Raw genomic sequence first — 17490 nt, 5'->3', positions numbered from 1 at the left:
GTACAAACAAAACAAAATATCAGAAAAAAAACCACTATCACAGTGGTCCTAATTAATGAAATGCAATTAAACCTATATTAATTTCCTACCTACCTACTAAAAAGGAGCAATATTGTTGGCTCAGGTGACACGGAGATTACACAAAGTTGCATAACATTTACTTTTCAAAAACAACGAGATCTCTAACGATCTCTAAATATAAATGTTGAGATAAAATACAATGTCGCATTTGATCCGCCTCCTTTGTCAAGGCGAGATGCCGGAAGGGTACCGATTCCATGTGCGTATGACGTGACTTCTCTAATCGATAATCGTTTGTCCTTGTCATCAGCTCGTTGCGAAGAGAGACGGAAGATACTACGCTCGTGAAAACCCGCCGAACTGCATTGCGCATATAAACTTAGTGTCTGTGTATAGTATAAACAACAGTGTAGAGATTATACTTATATGTGACCGCTTAAAAAACCCGTCAAGTGCTCCTATTTTAAGTCAGTGTTCGGTCACGGACCTATGCCAGTGGATTGCTTGAAATGTGTGGAGTGCCCCATGATGGATTATTATATTCAAGAAGGCTATCTTCCTAGCGAATACGCTGAATACGACTTTGCTGAGGATGCTTACGATTTTGAGGTTAGTTTTAACGAGACATATACTTAAATTAGTTAATATAGTTTTGATGATAACAATTGAAGTTGAAAAAATGACCCCAGCTAATAGATTTTTTGTTCGGTTTACTCGTATTTACTCTCAAACATAGATAAGCTCAAATTAAAAAACATAAACAAAGAATGATAAAATATAATAAATATTTCATGGCGATGAAAACCATTCATCACAACTTAACCTAATCAATAAAATACATAACCATAAATATTTCCTCATCCGTTAACATCATTAATTAACTTCACGTTAACAAAAACTTAATAACAACAAAAACATTGTTTAAGTAATGTCTTTGGCCTTCGATAGATGGCGCTCTTACACGTGACAAGTGTTTTAATTTTCGCAAATCGGCAGATGGAGTGCTTGGTTCACGATCAAAACATTACATAAGTACCTGCATAAAATCGTAATAATATTGATTGAGTAAGTACATATTTAATACGCAGAATAACAACAAACGCGTAATGGTTGCTAGGATGGTTAGTCATCGCGTTTTTGCTCCGTCAGCTGCTCAGCTGAGCGGGTATTTTAGTGTGTCAGCGACGTCCCGGGTGACCGCATCGCGCGAGCGAAACACTCGAACGAGTAATAAATCGACTGTAAATAAACGCATAGTGTGATGGTGAGCGGTGACCGGTGCGGGTGCAGTGCGTTTTGTCGGCGACTGTTTTGCCGCGCTCGACCGCGCGAGCCGGAGAGCCCTGAGAATGTCGATGAAGAAGTACCGGTTACTTTGGTAAATGTAAATATATCTTAGGCTAACGTTATTAACGATACCTGGAAAAATATTTATTTTGGACTTTGAATTAATTCGACCAAAATTAAATCGAGTTGTATAATTTATCAAATCTGTGACTCAAGTTATTTCATTTTATTAGATAAAAAGTAATAAAGGGTTATAAATAATTTTATTAATAATCATATACTTAAGCTTTTGTTTTAAAACTAGATTGTACTAAAATTATTACCCAGGTGCGTTACCAACTCAATTGAATAGGTATCATATTAGGTACCGGTATACTTGATAAAAAAAATACCTTTAATATTAAATTAATAATCATCTACCTATCTAAATTCCATTCCACAGTATTTAAGTTGTAGACCTTCAAAACGAATCAATGTTTATTGATAAACAAATAAACATCAACCTACTGTCCTACTTGTCTTAAGCACCGTGTCGGTATGTAACTTGCCTTGGAAGAAGTTCTCGTTTCGTCGAAAAAACTGAGGTAAAAACTATTTTCCCACCAGAGTAGCAAACGAACTACAGATCACGTTCAGTAGGTCGTAGTAATCGTAGTGCAAACATAGATTAGTGATCTTGCTCTATAATCGTCATGGATCATGGTGGAGTATAGTCAACACTTGAAGGTTAGTGCCTAACCGCAGTGGGAAGTAAGTAGGTACCTATTTCAATCGTCGTAAGTTTCAATCGTTTTTTCCTTGATCCTTGACCTGCCCCGTTTTGAATATTGTATTTTAGGGATTTGCAGACTGTAGTCTGTAGTATAATCTATTTCATATCTTCGAGATATTACTAGGTAGTACCTAGTTACACATGGGACACTAGTTACCTGTTTTGTTTTGGCGCGAAAGCAAAATTTTAAAGTATACTTTCAGAGTTATTGAGGTAAAACGTTATAAAACCCGCGCGATTGTCAAATCTTTCGTCGCATGTTTCGCGCGACGGACCAGTATATTTTATTCCTTTTTAATTTACTGGCTTTAAGAGGGAAGAATAGCTTTGCGATCCTAACCAAATGTACACACGCCGAATGTATGTCCAGTTTTGATGAAATTTCCATTTCGGGAGAATACTATTTCCACTGACTAAATCGCAACAAATCAAGCGACCGACATCAAAATCAAAGTGATTTGTTAGGATTTTAGTTAGTGGTAACCGTTTTCTCCCGAAATGGAAATTTTCTTTAAAAATGTACGTACGTTAGGTTAAGATTGCACAGCTATTCTTCCCTCTTAATCCATGCACAATTATGCCTATAATAGGTAAATAGCCTTTTCTTCTTGCATTATATGTTTATAAGATTTCATGCTTTTTTCGAGAACAGAAGTTGTTTTTATTTCTACTTCTTGCTGTTTATAAACACTCCTAACCTAATACACTGAAAAAATATGATGTATCGAGCACACGAGTGTGCGGAGTGTTAAGGTCGGCAACGCGCATGTAACTCCTCTGGAGTTGCAGGCGTACATAGGTTACGGAGACTGCTTACCATCAGGCAGGCCGTATGCTTGTTTGCCACCGACGTAGTATATAAAAAAAAATTCATTAGGATTAACGCTTTATACAATATCAACAAATGTTTGAAATGCAGTAAAATACAAAATAATAACGTTAATTGAATAATGCCCATTCCACAGCTAGAGCGGCTGTGGAAGGAAATTCCTCTTAAGGGGCCTACTGATTAGCAGTTCGCCGGACGATGATATCGGCCTGTCCGTTATTCGCCAAAGCTGGCAATCGCGAGTAACTGACAGGCCGATATCGTCCGGCGAACTTGGTGGTATAGTTGTTAGCTTTGTAGCTGGCCCCCAACGGCTTATTCAGTGGGCGGTGGCAGTAAAATCTGGCGGAAAAGAGGAATCATCCAAAACAAGCTAATGCGCATCCTTTCTATGTTTCTGTATGGTTCATAAACCTGCACTCGGAAAGCGATTACTCGGAGTTAATACTTAATTGACTTGATTGAGATGTGGGGCTGGCGTAAGATGTTAGGGATTCCATGGACGGCGCGCAGCACTAATGCTTCCATCATGACGGAATTAAAAGTCTAGTGCCACTTATCAACAATGTTATAGGTATGTAATATGAATTATTTCGTCCCTGGAACAATACTTAACTCAGTTTCAATAGAATATTAAAAATAAAAGTAGGCATATGTAGATTTGCGAGATTGGATCTCTTGAATCTTGCAAATACCGAGATCAATGATTATGCTGCAAGATTGCACTTCCTATTGAATACCTATCTAAAAACCATCGCGGACGTAGGTATTACAAATTTGTACAGAAAAAAATCTGTATTTGTTTTGTGGAGATATTTGGGAACTTTAATTAATTTGTATTAACAATCATACAAACAGCCACGATCTGGGTTAAAAAGTAAAAAAAACACGATACAATCAATCAACAACTAAGTACTTAAAGGCCAATGCGAGTACCCATAGTTTGTTTATTTAGCTGGATAGTCTCAATTAACATTCATACGAGTATAAAACAGAAGTGAATCGTAAATTCCAAGACCGCGGTAACCAAATGGCCTGCAAAAATAGATCATCACCGCGTTCTCATTAGTAAGTAGCTATATCTATCACATTATTTCTGACTTCTGTTTTTATCCCGGCGAACTTCAAAGAAAATGTGATGTCATCGTATATAACTTTTGGTGGGGTAAATAATTGCTGAAGATTTCATTTCCGCCTTTACTACTAACTAAGTATATTGAAAATGATCGATCAGCACGTTTATCCTCCCCTATCGCGCGTTACTTCCTGTGATACCTATACGTATGAAGTCCTAAAAAACATATAACTATATTGAGAACCACCTCTTTCAGAAATATTGAAGACGGTTAAAAAACCCAAATTATTGTAACCTTAACTTCGTTAGAATACTTTAGCAAATAGCATATCGCTACATGACCTCTGTTGACCCGTAAGTATATACAATAACATTTGGATTGTGTAGTTCCCCTTAACACAGGGTGATATTTATAGTATATACTTACGACTGATCGTTTTGTAACACGCAACACGCGAACTTTCCCATTAATTTAAGGATATTTAAGGATGAATGCCTGCTTCAATTGAGAACTTGCTGGAAAACGGATCCTGGGCCTACGAAACAGAAGCTTGAGGACGCAACCGGAATAGAAACGCTAAGATGAGAGAGAGAAAGAGTTTGAGAATGTTTCCTTTCAGCAAATTGAGCTATCTCAACGATTACCTAAAGGTAGGTCGCCTTGAGCCCCTGGAGGGCCCAATAAATTCTTCAACGTTGTATACATCACCACGCGAGCCCAATATCTATATGACTTAGAGATTTTAGACATAAATAAATTCATTTGAATGTATGCATGTTTCCTCACAATGTTTTCCTCCTCATTCACGGGTAAAATAGCTATCAAAATTCAAATGATATTTCGCACATAGTAGGTACGTTACAAGGCACTCGTTGGTACGAGCCGGAGTTTGAACAAGGATCGCCTCGGCTTGGAAGCCGCACGTCTTACCAATTGGCTAAAGGTATTTAACATCAATAATTCATTAGTGCCAAATGCAACGACAGTATAGGCTCTCGAGCATATATTAAGCTGAATTTCCTCCAATACTATAATCAATGACTTATCATACATTCTGTACGCGTGAGTGGACATATTGGCCGACGTTTGTTCCTTAAAAGGTACGTGCCTTGTGATGATCTCACTGATGGCCCTTGAGGTCAACATTCATTGCAATATACTAATTAAATTTACAATAGGTACATATGTACTTAATTGGCTTCGCTGTCTGCCAAAATAAGCATAGGTAGGCTTGTAAAATGGCCGTCTTCTTTACTAGATCGACCTAGCCCGTGCCTAGCCCCAAATTAAATAAAGCTTGTACTATGTGACGATATACATATACTTTTATAGATAAATATATATACTTAGATCATAGCATACATCCATAACTCAGGAACAAAATATTCGTGACAAACACACAATGCCCTGGCCGGGATTCGGCCGAGGAACACCTGCTTCATAGGTAAGGTCTCTACAGACTAGGCTAGCAGGCCGTTAGGGTTCATTTAAAACAAGCTTGCTAGTGGACTCCCAAGAAGGAAAATGTTTGGCATTCAGGACAGACACATTAAGAACTCTTACCCAACAAATTAGATGAAAATGAGAGTGGAGTAGTCAAAAACGTCCCAAATGAAATGACCCCAGTCTCCCCTACCCAATAACTTTCTGCCAAATGTCTGGCGAAACGTAGCGTCTTTATGAGACGATTTACTGCGTCTAGCCTAATTGAGCGCGCTAATTATGCAATAAAGTGACCTAAACCTAGCCTTAACCTATTCTTTTAATTAACAGGCACAATTAGTTAAGTTTCATTACATCTAACGAATTCTATGTTATATTAGCGACAGACATTCACAGTAGGTGACAGGACTACGAAACAGGGCGTGTGATGTAATTGCCTAAAAAATTGTTCCTACAAAAATTTTTTTAGGCTAAAGGAGTAAATAAGTCATAGATTGTCGGAATGACATTTTATTACCTGTGCTTTCTCTTGGAAAATAAGGATATTTTATGAATATCAAATCACTTAAAATAATAATAAAAGTAGACTCTTTTTCCGAAGAGGATATATGCTTTAGAAATTCTCTTCGAAATGGTAATTGGCAATACGAGTAGTCGTTGCAAACAAGTGCATTTCAAAAACATTGTCGATTACTCGTTCACTGCCTGAATAATAAAGACGAGTGCATACTTACTGCAATATTATGCAAAAACCCGGTTTTCGGAGCTTACCACTCATAATGGAGGGTTCCGTGCTTCTACACGATAGAAAAAGAACTACAATAAAATACGTAGCGGGCGTAGCGGCTATCAAAATACATCTACGTTTCAAATTTCATTAAAATATACCGTATACCTATATTTTCCGAGTAAAATGAAACAAATCAGGAGATTTGTAAAATAAAATGGACCAACAAACGGACAAGACGAAACTAAGGGTTCCGTTTGACTTGACTGCGAAAACATGAAGGTAAATGTGAATTAATCTACTAGTACTCAATTTAGTTGGTCCAGCAATACCAACTTGGCAGTGACAATGCATAGCAACAAACAGTACCAGGAGGTAAAATACCTACCTATACATCTCCACCTTATTTAGGTAATTAATGCATAGAACATTAATAAGGTAGTGTGTAGGTAGGTACATATTTTTGGCACTTTGGCCGTGTCGATATTAATACCTTGACTTTAATACTTGACATACTTATATACCTTTATACTAGTTTATACCATAGGAGCGCCATACTTGACGTAGCATTTAGGAATGAAAACTTGGCCTGGTCCACCTCTAAGTAGGGCTTAAAATTTGTATGAGTTCTACCCGTCAATAACCTGTCTGTGTATGATAATATTGATAATAATGATCCTGATCCTTACCGAATTGTGAAGTCATTTTTTTAATGTAAAAAAAAATGACAAAAATGTTCTTAAAAACGAACGATTTTTTCGCTTTTAAATACAGCACAACCGAGGCTTGAGACCACGATTTTTGGTCATGAGCATGACACACATAAGAAAAGTTAATAAGTACTTAATATGATCCGTCACACTACATAACTAATATCGATATCAGTCTGATATAATGTATGTGACCGATAATAAAGTTGCTTAGTTTTTTATGATGTGGCAAAGATAAACAAACGTACCATACCTAAGTCATTTAATATGTGGCAATTATGAAGTAAGCGCTAAAAGGTGACTAGGCACCGTTATAATATAATACACGTACAAGTTTACAGTACAGCCGTTACAGTTACTGTGCCTTCAGCCATCTTGTAAAAATTCCACTTCATTAATAATCGTAAAACTTTGTGGTAATCAAACGGAAGTTACGTAAGGTTATCAATTGTTTTTGCTAATTAACAGTACTGACGGTTAATTATTTTTTCCTACTCCTCTACTGTTATCTGTCATTTATGCATTCATTAACACGAATATAAGAACATACATAAAAGATTTCAAGAAAGTCTATATTGTCTATTCCTCATAAAAGCTCTTGTGCTTTTATAAGCTATAACGTTACTGCGATTAATGGCTACCAACCTAACAAAACCAAAACGAATACAGTTTTAAACTAAGTGCATTGCTGCCAACTTACAAAATATTCATTTGGTTGCATAGTAAAAATAATTACTTCATAAGTCAGAAACACGCATGTGACACCCGTAATATAGCAACACCCATAGACTACGAAGACCGCTTAGCGTTGCTTGTTAGTCTCCGTAGGCTACGGTTGCCAAAATTGAGAAAAAACTGTCCAAAAAATTAATTTAGCAAGTAGCAAGTACCAGGGCCTCATGAGTTACGAGGAGGTGTCGCTGACCGGCCGGCCGCGGCCCGGGGCGGGCCGGGCGCGTAACAAGGTATGCTCGCGCGTCTTGGCTATATACTTTTGCTGTAATTTGTTTACCTAAATTAAGATTTATTTTTGTTGACTCGTAGGAAAAATATTGTATGCAACGTTGTATAAGTAGGTCAAAAAATTCTCGTGGCGTATTCCTTTACAATGTTCGCCTACGCCTTCGGCTCCGGCTCACATTGTAACTCTCGCCACTCGCCTTTTTTGACCCTTCTTATACAACTGTTGCATAAAATACTATTTCAACACACTTGCTCAAAACGACGTTTTTATTCCACCGATTTTTGGCTCATAATCCTAGATATTAAACACGCGTGCTTTTTCAGTATATTATAAATAGTTCGATGGTAGCCATGGCTGATATACATACCTAAGAAAGTGAGTCCAAGAGAATTAATATGTAATTATGCTATTGCTAGGAAACTAGTTAAACAAACGTTAATATTGAAAATTTTTCCTTAAAACTGCAGATCTTTGCCACGTAGGTATGTGCAAATAGTTCTGATATTTAATTGAATACCTAGTAGAACTTTTCGGTATCAGTATTATCATCTTTGGCAACTAGGTACTTACAGCTTTCTATGACGGAAATTCTATAATCCCTATGCCAGCTCTGTGCGGCTCGGGAACTTTACTTAACAATCTTAACATGCATGTTTTAGGAAATTAAGTCAATATTTTAATCAACACACGCGTCTTTTTAACTCATATCTTATCTCAAGAGCATTCGACGTACGTGTATCGATTGTAAATAAATAAAAAATATAGTTCTTGAGTTTCAGCCGAAGCTTATGGTGTTTTCTTTCGACATAACGATAATCAGTAACGTTTATCTATCATGTTTCAGTGTCAGTTGGCCGAAGCCCGAGATGTCAAGTTCAACCAGACCCTCAAGGAGCCACTGGCGGTCGGAACACACATTCTCTGCACCGGCACACCGACAGAGGACTTACCATGGTAATTTCGCCATCTACCTAATTCAAAACGGTTTTCATAGTTAGTATTTTCCTCGCGTTAGTGCGGTGAGTTTCATTTGGAGGCAAGATTTGTTTAACCCTCGTGCCTTGAAACCTTCGCAACACTCACAATTCAACTCTCGAAGCACACGCTACGCTCGTGGTTCAATTTTGGAATCTCGCTTGCTCGGGTATCAATATTAGCACGAGCGATTAAACAACAACTTTGCCCTCTTGTAAAACAAATAACTATTAAAGCACTCCTACTACTGTACATATCTATACTATATTTTTCTTCTTTCCATCCTGTTACCCCGTGCTGCATTTTCTTCCACTGACTCCGGTCCTGGGCAGCTTGGGTAACCTATAGTATACATTGTCATTTTTATTTCAGGTTTACAATTAACATAGGATACGGAGACCCTAACAACGGCACAGGGGACATCGCAGTCCACTTCAACGTTCGGGTCCCGCAGTGCTACGTGGTGCGGAACACGCGGCGGCATAACAAGTGGGGGATAGAAGAAACTACTGCATTTAGGTAACATATCAAAAACTACAAACAGGGAAAACTAATAGCTACTTAAATTAAAACCATCGAAATGTAGACGACTTTAGAGAAATAATCTTACGTTTGTTGGTGGTGTAGACGCAACAAAATATAAGTGTAATTTGCACTTATTGCTAGTGCTACATAGTTCACAAATAGCAGATAGATCTATGTAGTATCGCTACAACAATAATTAGGGTACTTAGAGCTAAATTAGGGCTAAGTACTCAGGAATTAAGGTCGAGGATAATTACTATAATTAGTGAGCTGGTGTCAATAAAAATTGAGTAGGTACTTGAGTTCTTTACAAAAAGCCCGCTCTGCACTTAGAACGAAAACCGGACTCGGAAGCCGGAGTTCTGATTCTGACAGAAACAACAAACAAATATGTAGTGAACCATATTGAAAATTTTCACTTATTTATTTGATAGCGGGTTAAAAACAACTATATTATTTTTTTAATCGGCGAAAAATGTGCGCATCGATTTCATAGGTATATTTGGTACGAGGCTTAGCGCTATTGTCTTTTATACTTGCGTGGGTTTTCCTTTCCATCTACATACATCCCTCTCTGTCCCTCACTACGAAAATTATTTCCATAGAACTAGCGCTTAAAATACCCGATCGGTTTTTCAGATCATTTCCCTTCAAAATGGGCCGTCCGTTCACGATAGAAGCGATCGTGGACGAGACGGAGTCGTTCTGGGCGGTGGACGGGGAGCACTACTGCAACTACGCGCACCGGACGCCGTCGCCCGTCGGCGCTCTCTGGCTGCAGGTGGCCGGGATCCGAGACGCAACGCTCAATGTGCAGAAAGCTGACTTGTACCCGATGCTGGCACCGTCTGCTGTAGAGGTGAGGCTTTTCTTTTGTGTTTTTGAACCTTTTTAATTAAAGATGTTTGCGTTCCACTCCCCTTGGCATGAAAAAAATGTCTGCGACCCATAGAGAATTGGGGTCTTGGGCTGTATGTATAGGTATACTGAATTGCTTGTTTACTTATAGGTTTTGCGAGTCCCCATGACCTTGTGGTGGTTTCACAACCCCCAAATGATGTACACAGGTTGAAAAACACTTTTATGGCAATGGGATTTTGTAGTCTTAAAAAAAACATTAATCTGTAGGTCCAGAGATTATTTAGCTGTCAAGTGTGTACTAAACACGTAGTTTTGCGTGGATTCTGTTGTTGTATGGACTACATGACTTCGTCGTTACAGGTGCCCCTTAGACCTAGTTTAGATGCGCCGGCTTCGGAAGATGAACCTCTTTGGCGACCAAACATCACAGCACTATTACCCAAAGGAATCCCACCAGGGTACCAACTAGTCATACATGGAAGGTAAACTTCTTTTGATCCCAAAAAATATATAGTTGACACCAGGTGTACCTAAGTAGTTCTAATCTCAGCGATATTGATGCATAGCATATGTAGGTCATACTGCATGTGTATGATGTTATTTCCTATATAATTTCAAATCTACTTAAAGACCGGTCCAGACTAGGTGCCCGAATCACGTATGGAAGCCACAACGGACACGGTCCATGAACCATGAACCAACGTAAACATTCCTATCTCTTTGCCGCAAATAAAAAATCGAAACGCATAATTGAGGTCTGCAAAATATGTTCATATTATTTTGCAGACCTCTACACACATTAATCTTCACTCTTCGGCATTTTGCCACGGCTCATGGGAACCTGGGGTCCGCTTGGCAACTAATCTTGAGATTGACGTAGGCACTAATTTTTACGAAAGCGAGTGCCATCTGACCTAGACCCAGAGGGCAAACTAGGCCTTATTGGGATTTAGGCCGGTTTCCTCACGACGTTTTCCTTCATCGAAAAGCGACTGGTAAATATCCAATGATATTTCGTACATAAGTACTACTACATACATAAGTAGATACCTACTATATAAGTAAGTAACTACGAGTATGTAATATATATAGCCTGTTTCCAGGCTTAGGCCTATTCTCCACTCGTTCACGCTGAACTTGATGGACGCGGCGCGCGACTGGCCCGCGCCCAACACGGCGCTGCACGTGAACGTGCGCGCGCACGACGAGGCGCACCGGGAGCGGCAGCTCGTCGTGCTCAACTCGTACTTGGGGGCCTGGGGCGATGAGCGGAGGCAGAGGACGGCCACGCTCGTGCCTGGTACTCAGGTATATATTCCGTTTTTTTTTTATAAACGCTCGGTCACAAGCCTTTAGTTAAGGAACTTATTTTAAGGCGAGGTGCAAGATATTTGTGCATATGTATTAGAGCCTGGGAAACTAAGCAAAAGCAGAGGATAACTACGTGCAAATAACTAACCAATAATTGAAGACCTTAACAAGCAGCAAATTAAGCTGTGAAAAGTATCCGAAGAAAATGCACTAACACTTATTCTAATGATCTTTGCGTGTCGTAGCTCCTTCTTTTTTTTTTTTTTTTTTATACCACGACGGTGGCAAACAAGCATACGGCCCGCCTGATGGTAAGCAGTCACCGCAGCCTATGGACGCCTGCAACACCAGAGGCATTACATGCGCGTTGCCGACCCTTTAAAAACCTGTACACTCCTTTTTTGAAGAACCCCATACTGTAGCCCCTCGGGAAAACCTCGGCAGGAAGCTCATTCCACAGCCGAAGCGTTCGCGGGAGGAAATTCCTCTTAAACCGCACAGTACGCGACCATTTAGGTTCTAGGGTGTGAGGATGAACACCCTGCCGACGGCGAGCGGTGCGGTGATAGAAAGCGGCCGTTGGCATCATGTCAAACAATTCTTCAGAGCACAGCCCATTGTACAAGCGGTAGAACACACACAAGGAGGCAAAGTCTCTCCTTAGACTTAAAGGTTCAATACCGCTTGTGAGTTTGGGATCGTCGACGATTCGTACAGCGCGCCTTTGGACTGAGTCGAATGGTCCAAGCTGGCATGCAGGTGCTCCTGCCCAAAGGTGACAGCAATACTCCATATGGGGTCTGACTTGCGATTTATAAAGCAGCAGTCTTTGCCCCGGAGTAAAGTATCGCCTCGCTTTATTGAGCACACCCAGTTTTTTGGATGCCAGCGCAGCCTTTCCTTCCAGGTGGCTACGGAATTGGACGTCACTGGAAATGTCGACACCGAGGATCCCAATACTCCCTGATATGGTAAGGACTGAGCCTTGGAACTGTGGGACCACAGTAAATAGGGTTTTCTTAGCGGTAAACGCGCAAACTTGTGTCTTGGTGGGGTTGAATCGGACTAGATTGTCCCGACCCCACACCGAAACTCTGGATAGAGTGCTCTCAATGTCCGACACAAGCTTTTCACGACTCTCCAGCACCACAGAACGAGGGATATTGGCACGGCCTGTGTAATAGGCATCCCCAGTACTGTCGTCCGCATAGCAATGAATGTCGTCGTTAGACAACATGTCATTGATGTGCAGCAAAAACAGCGTTGGGGATAGCACAGAACCTTGCGGAACGCCAGCGTTAATGTCCATACTATCGGAGCAGCTTCCGTCTACTACGGCTCGTATGCGTCTGCCGGACAAAAAGCTAGCGATCCATTTGCATAGTCCCTCCGGCAGTCCATAAGATGGTAACTTCGATAGGAGACCCCTATGCCAGACCCGATCGAACGCCTTCGCTATATCTAGGCTAACTGCCAATGCCTCACCTTGACTCTCAATGGCCGAAGCCCAGCGGTGTGTGAGATACACTAGAAGATCACCAGTCGAGCGACCGTGGCGGAAACCATACTGGCGGTCGCTGATCAGGTCGTGTTCTTCTAGGTATCTCAGGAGCTTTGCGTTAATTATACGCTCCATGACCTTTGAGAGAAGAGAGGTAATAGCGATAGGCCTGTAATTCGATGGGTCCGATCTGTCGCCCTTTTTAGGCACAGGGTGCACAAGGGCCGTCTTCCACGAAGATGGAACATGCCGTTTCTTGCTAGAGAGTGTGAAAAGGCGCGCCAACACGGGACACAACTCAGGAGCACACTGCTTAAGTACAATCGCTGGTATGCCGTCTGGCCCGCTCGACTTATGAACGTCCAGCGATAGCAACTCCCGCCGAATATCCCTCTGCGTGAATGAGATCTCTGGCATGGAGTATACGCACCGCGGGATGGTGGGCGGCACGGCGCTACCGTCGTCGCTCAGGGTCGAGTTTGAGGCAAAGAGAGTACCAAGAAGATCGGCTTTCTCCTTTGCACTATGGGCCAGATCACCATCAGCTTTCCGCAGTGGTGGTAAGGACGACTGACAAAAATTTCCCTCGGCAGCTTTGGCAAGCGACCAGAACGCGCGACTCCCAGTGGGGTAGCCCGCTAGTTTCTCACCAATTCTGCCGACGAAATCGTATTTAGCCCTGGCAATGGCTCTCTTACTGGACCTCGAGGCAGCGTTTAATTTGCGTTTCACATCAGAAACGTTCGGATCCTTATTAGCTACGGCCTTGGTCCAAGCCCTGTAAGCGGCTTGCTTGCGAACTGTAGCTTCTTTACAGGGCCGATTAAACCAAGGACGTCTCTTCGCTCCCGCAGCTATTACTGAGTTGGGAATGAAACAATCCATTCCCATCAGTATTGTCTCGGCGACATTGGCTGCGCAGGAGTCAGGATCTTCTGATGTGAAACAGAGCTGCCTCCACGGGTACGACGCGTAGAATTCACGCAATCCATCCCAATCTGCTGACTTATACTGCCACACGCGTCGCGAGCTAGTTGGCCGTGGTGGATCGGGCCGCGCGCATGGTACCCGAGTCTGGACGAGACAGTGATCGGATGAACCGAGAGGCGCGTTCACTGAAACGGAATATCCGTCCGGACGTGTGGTCAGCAGGAGGTCCAGTAGAGAGCTTGTATGGTCCTCGATATCTGGTATTCTCGTGGGAGAACGTACCAGTTGCGAGAGTCCATAGGCCAGAGAAAATTCGTGAGCAGACCTTCCCGCGTGGTCAGTGGACCGGGAACCAAGCCACTCAATGTGGTGGGCGTTAAAGTCCCCCAAAATCACGAGCTCTGCGGAAGGGTACTGCTCGAGAAGTCTGTCAGCCGTTAATTGTAGGTGCTCGAAGAGCCGAGTCGTCTCCGTGTTGCCGCTGTGAGACCTGTACAGGCACGCGTAGACACGAGTGTGGCCGCTGTAGTCCACACGCACCCAAAGAACCGACAGGTCCCTGTCTTCATAGGCATGAAGGCGGCGACAGCAGACATCCTGCCGGGCGTACATACACACACCGGCGTGTCTCATGAACTTGTGTTCCAGTGTATAGCCGGGGTACAATAGGTATGAAATGTCCGCCGGGCAGGATATCTGTGTCTCCGTTAGAAAAAGAATGGTCGGCTGCGCAGATTCTAGGTGGTGATGGACTGCGCTTAAATTTGAATGCAGTCCCCTGATATTACAGAAATCCACTTGCGTGGAAGGGGATGCCGCCGAGAAACCGTTTCTTTTTTTAATCTTATTTGCCATTTTTTTTTTTTTTCCTTCTATGTTAATTCATCGTAAGCGGGGCAGGTCATTTATAAATAAAAAGCCAAAGCATTTTAGCTTAAGTTGTTTTTGCCTTTAACCCTCATCTATCTCACTAGTAACTATCAGAAGAGGCATGATACCGATTTGTGTAATCACAAGCTGATCGTTATTCCATCCCCAGAACACGTTCCGCATCCTGCACGGGCCGGGCGAGTGGTCGGTGTTCGCCAACGACGTGCTCATCGGCGAGCTGGAGCACCGCGCCGCGCCCGCGCTGGCGCGCGCCGTGCGCGTGCGCGGGGACTTCTTCCCGAACACGGTGTATCTGTGCCCGTCTTCACACTCGCCCACTACAGAGGACTGGAAGGATGTGTCCAACTGTTGATAGGAGCTTGGGGCTCGAGGATTATAGGGTGGCTAAAACTGCTAGTCCTATTTGAATCAAAGTGGAAGATCTGAAGCAATATATACCTAGGAGAAAAATAGACATGATAATACCTGATCAGTACGTACTTATATCAAGTAATACACTCATTGAGTTCTTGACAAATTACCTCAAAAATCCCGGCCTGGTCGTCTTATTTGTGACATGAGTCGAGATTGAACTGAAGAAATAGGAGAAAAAGGGATACTGGACAAAAGGGCCTGAAAGGAATAGAATCTTTGACAAATATATTATCAGTCATTTGAAATGTTGTTTTACAAAGTAAATCTGCGGCTGATATATATGAGTAGGTAGGTACCTCGTATATTATATTGTATCACTAACTTTCTATTAGTTAAGGCTTACGACATAGTTATTGGTGTGCCTAAAGTTCTAAAATAACGTTTTCTCTTAAGATTTGTTATTAGGTATTGAAATGAGATTTTCTATTAAAGAAATAGTCAATTTTAATGTAGATCTTCCTAAATGTTTGGCTTACGAGAGAGTATTACCGAGTTATCAATCATCTAGATTTTGTTGTATGCTATGCATTGTAAATAAATTATTATTGCACATAATCGTTACATAAGAACCACTTGTACAATTTAGTCTAAGATATGTAATTTATAGTTAAACGCATTTAAATATAATGTGCCACTTTCACGATGAAATGAGACATATTACCCTATGTTGCTTTACAAAAAATGCTCGAATTCTTACTAATTGATTTGAATATGAATTACGTTTTTTTATGTTAATATTAACAAATTTATATTTTTTTATATGCGCTAGAGAAGACAGACATAATAGGTATATCCATGTTGTAAGTAAGGAACATCTTTCAATAACACTTCGATAGTAAACTAATTAATGCATATTGGTTCGTTGCTGATACTTACTTAGCTAATAAACTTTTGTTAGTAAGGATGGTATTCCACCTCTCCAATTTCTTGGTGAGTGTGTATTTGAGTCTCACGTCTTGCTTAATGAGAGAGTCAGACGCAATCACGCAATACACTTGCACATTGGACCATGAAATCAGGTGGAATACCACCCCAATGTATGTTTATTTAAGAATAAGAAAATACATTCACTACATTTTGAAACTGTTTTGAAGATTGTTTTTAAATTTTGCGTTTGTACAGTCGGTCATCAAAAGTTGCTTAAGAATAAGAAAACACTTTCATGGATTAATGAATGATTAAACTGTTTTAAAGATCGTTTTTTTAATTTTGTCATTGTACAGTCTGACTACGTGTCAAAAGTATCTACTTCACAAAAAGAGTCATGTCTCTATGTAGATCAATTATACTGTAGCAAATATAATACGAGTAAACCCCCCTACCACTGTCGGCCGGCTCCCTGACACTACGGGGTTGCGAACTGCAGCGCAGCCATAATTGTTTATTTTTAGTTTTTAGATATATTTTATAAGATTATGCTAAAGCCCGACCAGAATTATATGATCATTGTCAAGAGGGCGCTGTTGTGTCCCACTGTTCACTTTAGTATTAAAAATTTAGTTCCAATGAAAATCCGCAATATGGCGCGTGATCATATATTACTAGTCAGGCTTTAGTTTATACGGTATTTATCTATGGGCCAATAGTTGCCCGAAAATAAAGATTCATTCATTCACTCGTACTTTTGAAGGCGGACTGTACACATTTAAATCTCTTTTACCTACAGTCCGTCCAGAAGAAGCCTTTTTATATTTTTTCAGTTTAAATTAATTAAGTAGCAAATCTAGATCCAAATTCCCTTAGAGTTAGACCAAAATACCTAAGTCAGCAACGATTTTAATAGCACACGCAGTGCAAGTATTTATACGTCATAATGACATAATAACACTTGCACTGTCTAGGCTGTCAAAATCGCTACCAACTTAAATTGGTCTGACTCTACCCACCTACCTAAAGTGTTACCTACGTTAAACATATAACACTATATTGACAATAAACTTTTAAAAGAGCTACGACTTTTAATTAGATGAAAAGGATTTAAGTAGAGTCCGTCTAAGTTAACTTATCACCGACTTGAATAGTACAGAGTGAGACAGTGTCATTATAAACGTCATATTTTCGTCATACTTTGTCATAGCAAATGTCACGCAGGATCACGAAGTGATTATATGCTCTTTGCGCAGGATTACTAGCTTTGTTCGACTAATAAAACCTGCTGGAGGGCTTACCCTACCGCCAACATCGAAAGTCGTAATCTGCGTCTCTATCGCTGGAATATATTATACAAGAGCGATAGAGCGGCAGATAACGATT

General features: G+C 40.8%; 1 protein-coding gene across 3 annotated transcripts; it reads left to right on the top strand.

The window, feature by feature from the left end:
- The first annotated feature begins 218 nt into the window (after positions 1-218).
- Positions 219-17186, top strand: LOC133515333 (galectin-4-like). Of its 3 annotated transcripts, none has more exons than XM_061847798.1 (7): positions 219-630; positions 8674-8783; positions 9177-9323; positions 9969-10188; positions 10551-10672; positions 11294-11498; positions 14972-17186. In XM_061847798.1, the coding sequence occupies exons 1-7, from the start codon at positions 511-513 to the stop codon at positions 15173-15175; spliced, it is 1128 nt and encodes a 375-aa protein (XP_061703782.1). In that variant the 5' UTR covers positions 219-510; the 3' UTR covers positions 15176-17186. The 3 variants fall into 3 exon arrangements, with proteins under 3 accessions (XP_061703782.1, XP_061703784.1, XP_061703783.1); XM_061847800.1 differs by lacking the exon at positions 219-630 and adding an exon at positions 1187-1390; XM_061847799.1 differs by lacking the exon at positions 219-630 and adding an exon at positions 1187-1399.
- The last annotated feature ends 304 nt before the right edge of the window (positions 17187-17490 follow it).

This window comes from Cydia pomonella, chromosome 2 (genome assembly GCF_033807575.1).
Source record: "Cydia pomonella isolate Wapato2018A chromosome 2, ilCydPomo1, whole genome shotgun sequence".
In the NCBI taxonomy this organism is placed as follows: Eukaryota; Metazoa; Arthropoda; class Insecta; order Lepidoptera; family Tortricidae; genus Cydia; species Cydia pomonella.
This window is presented reverse-complemented; position numbering and strand designations above follow the sequence as displayed.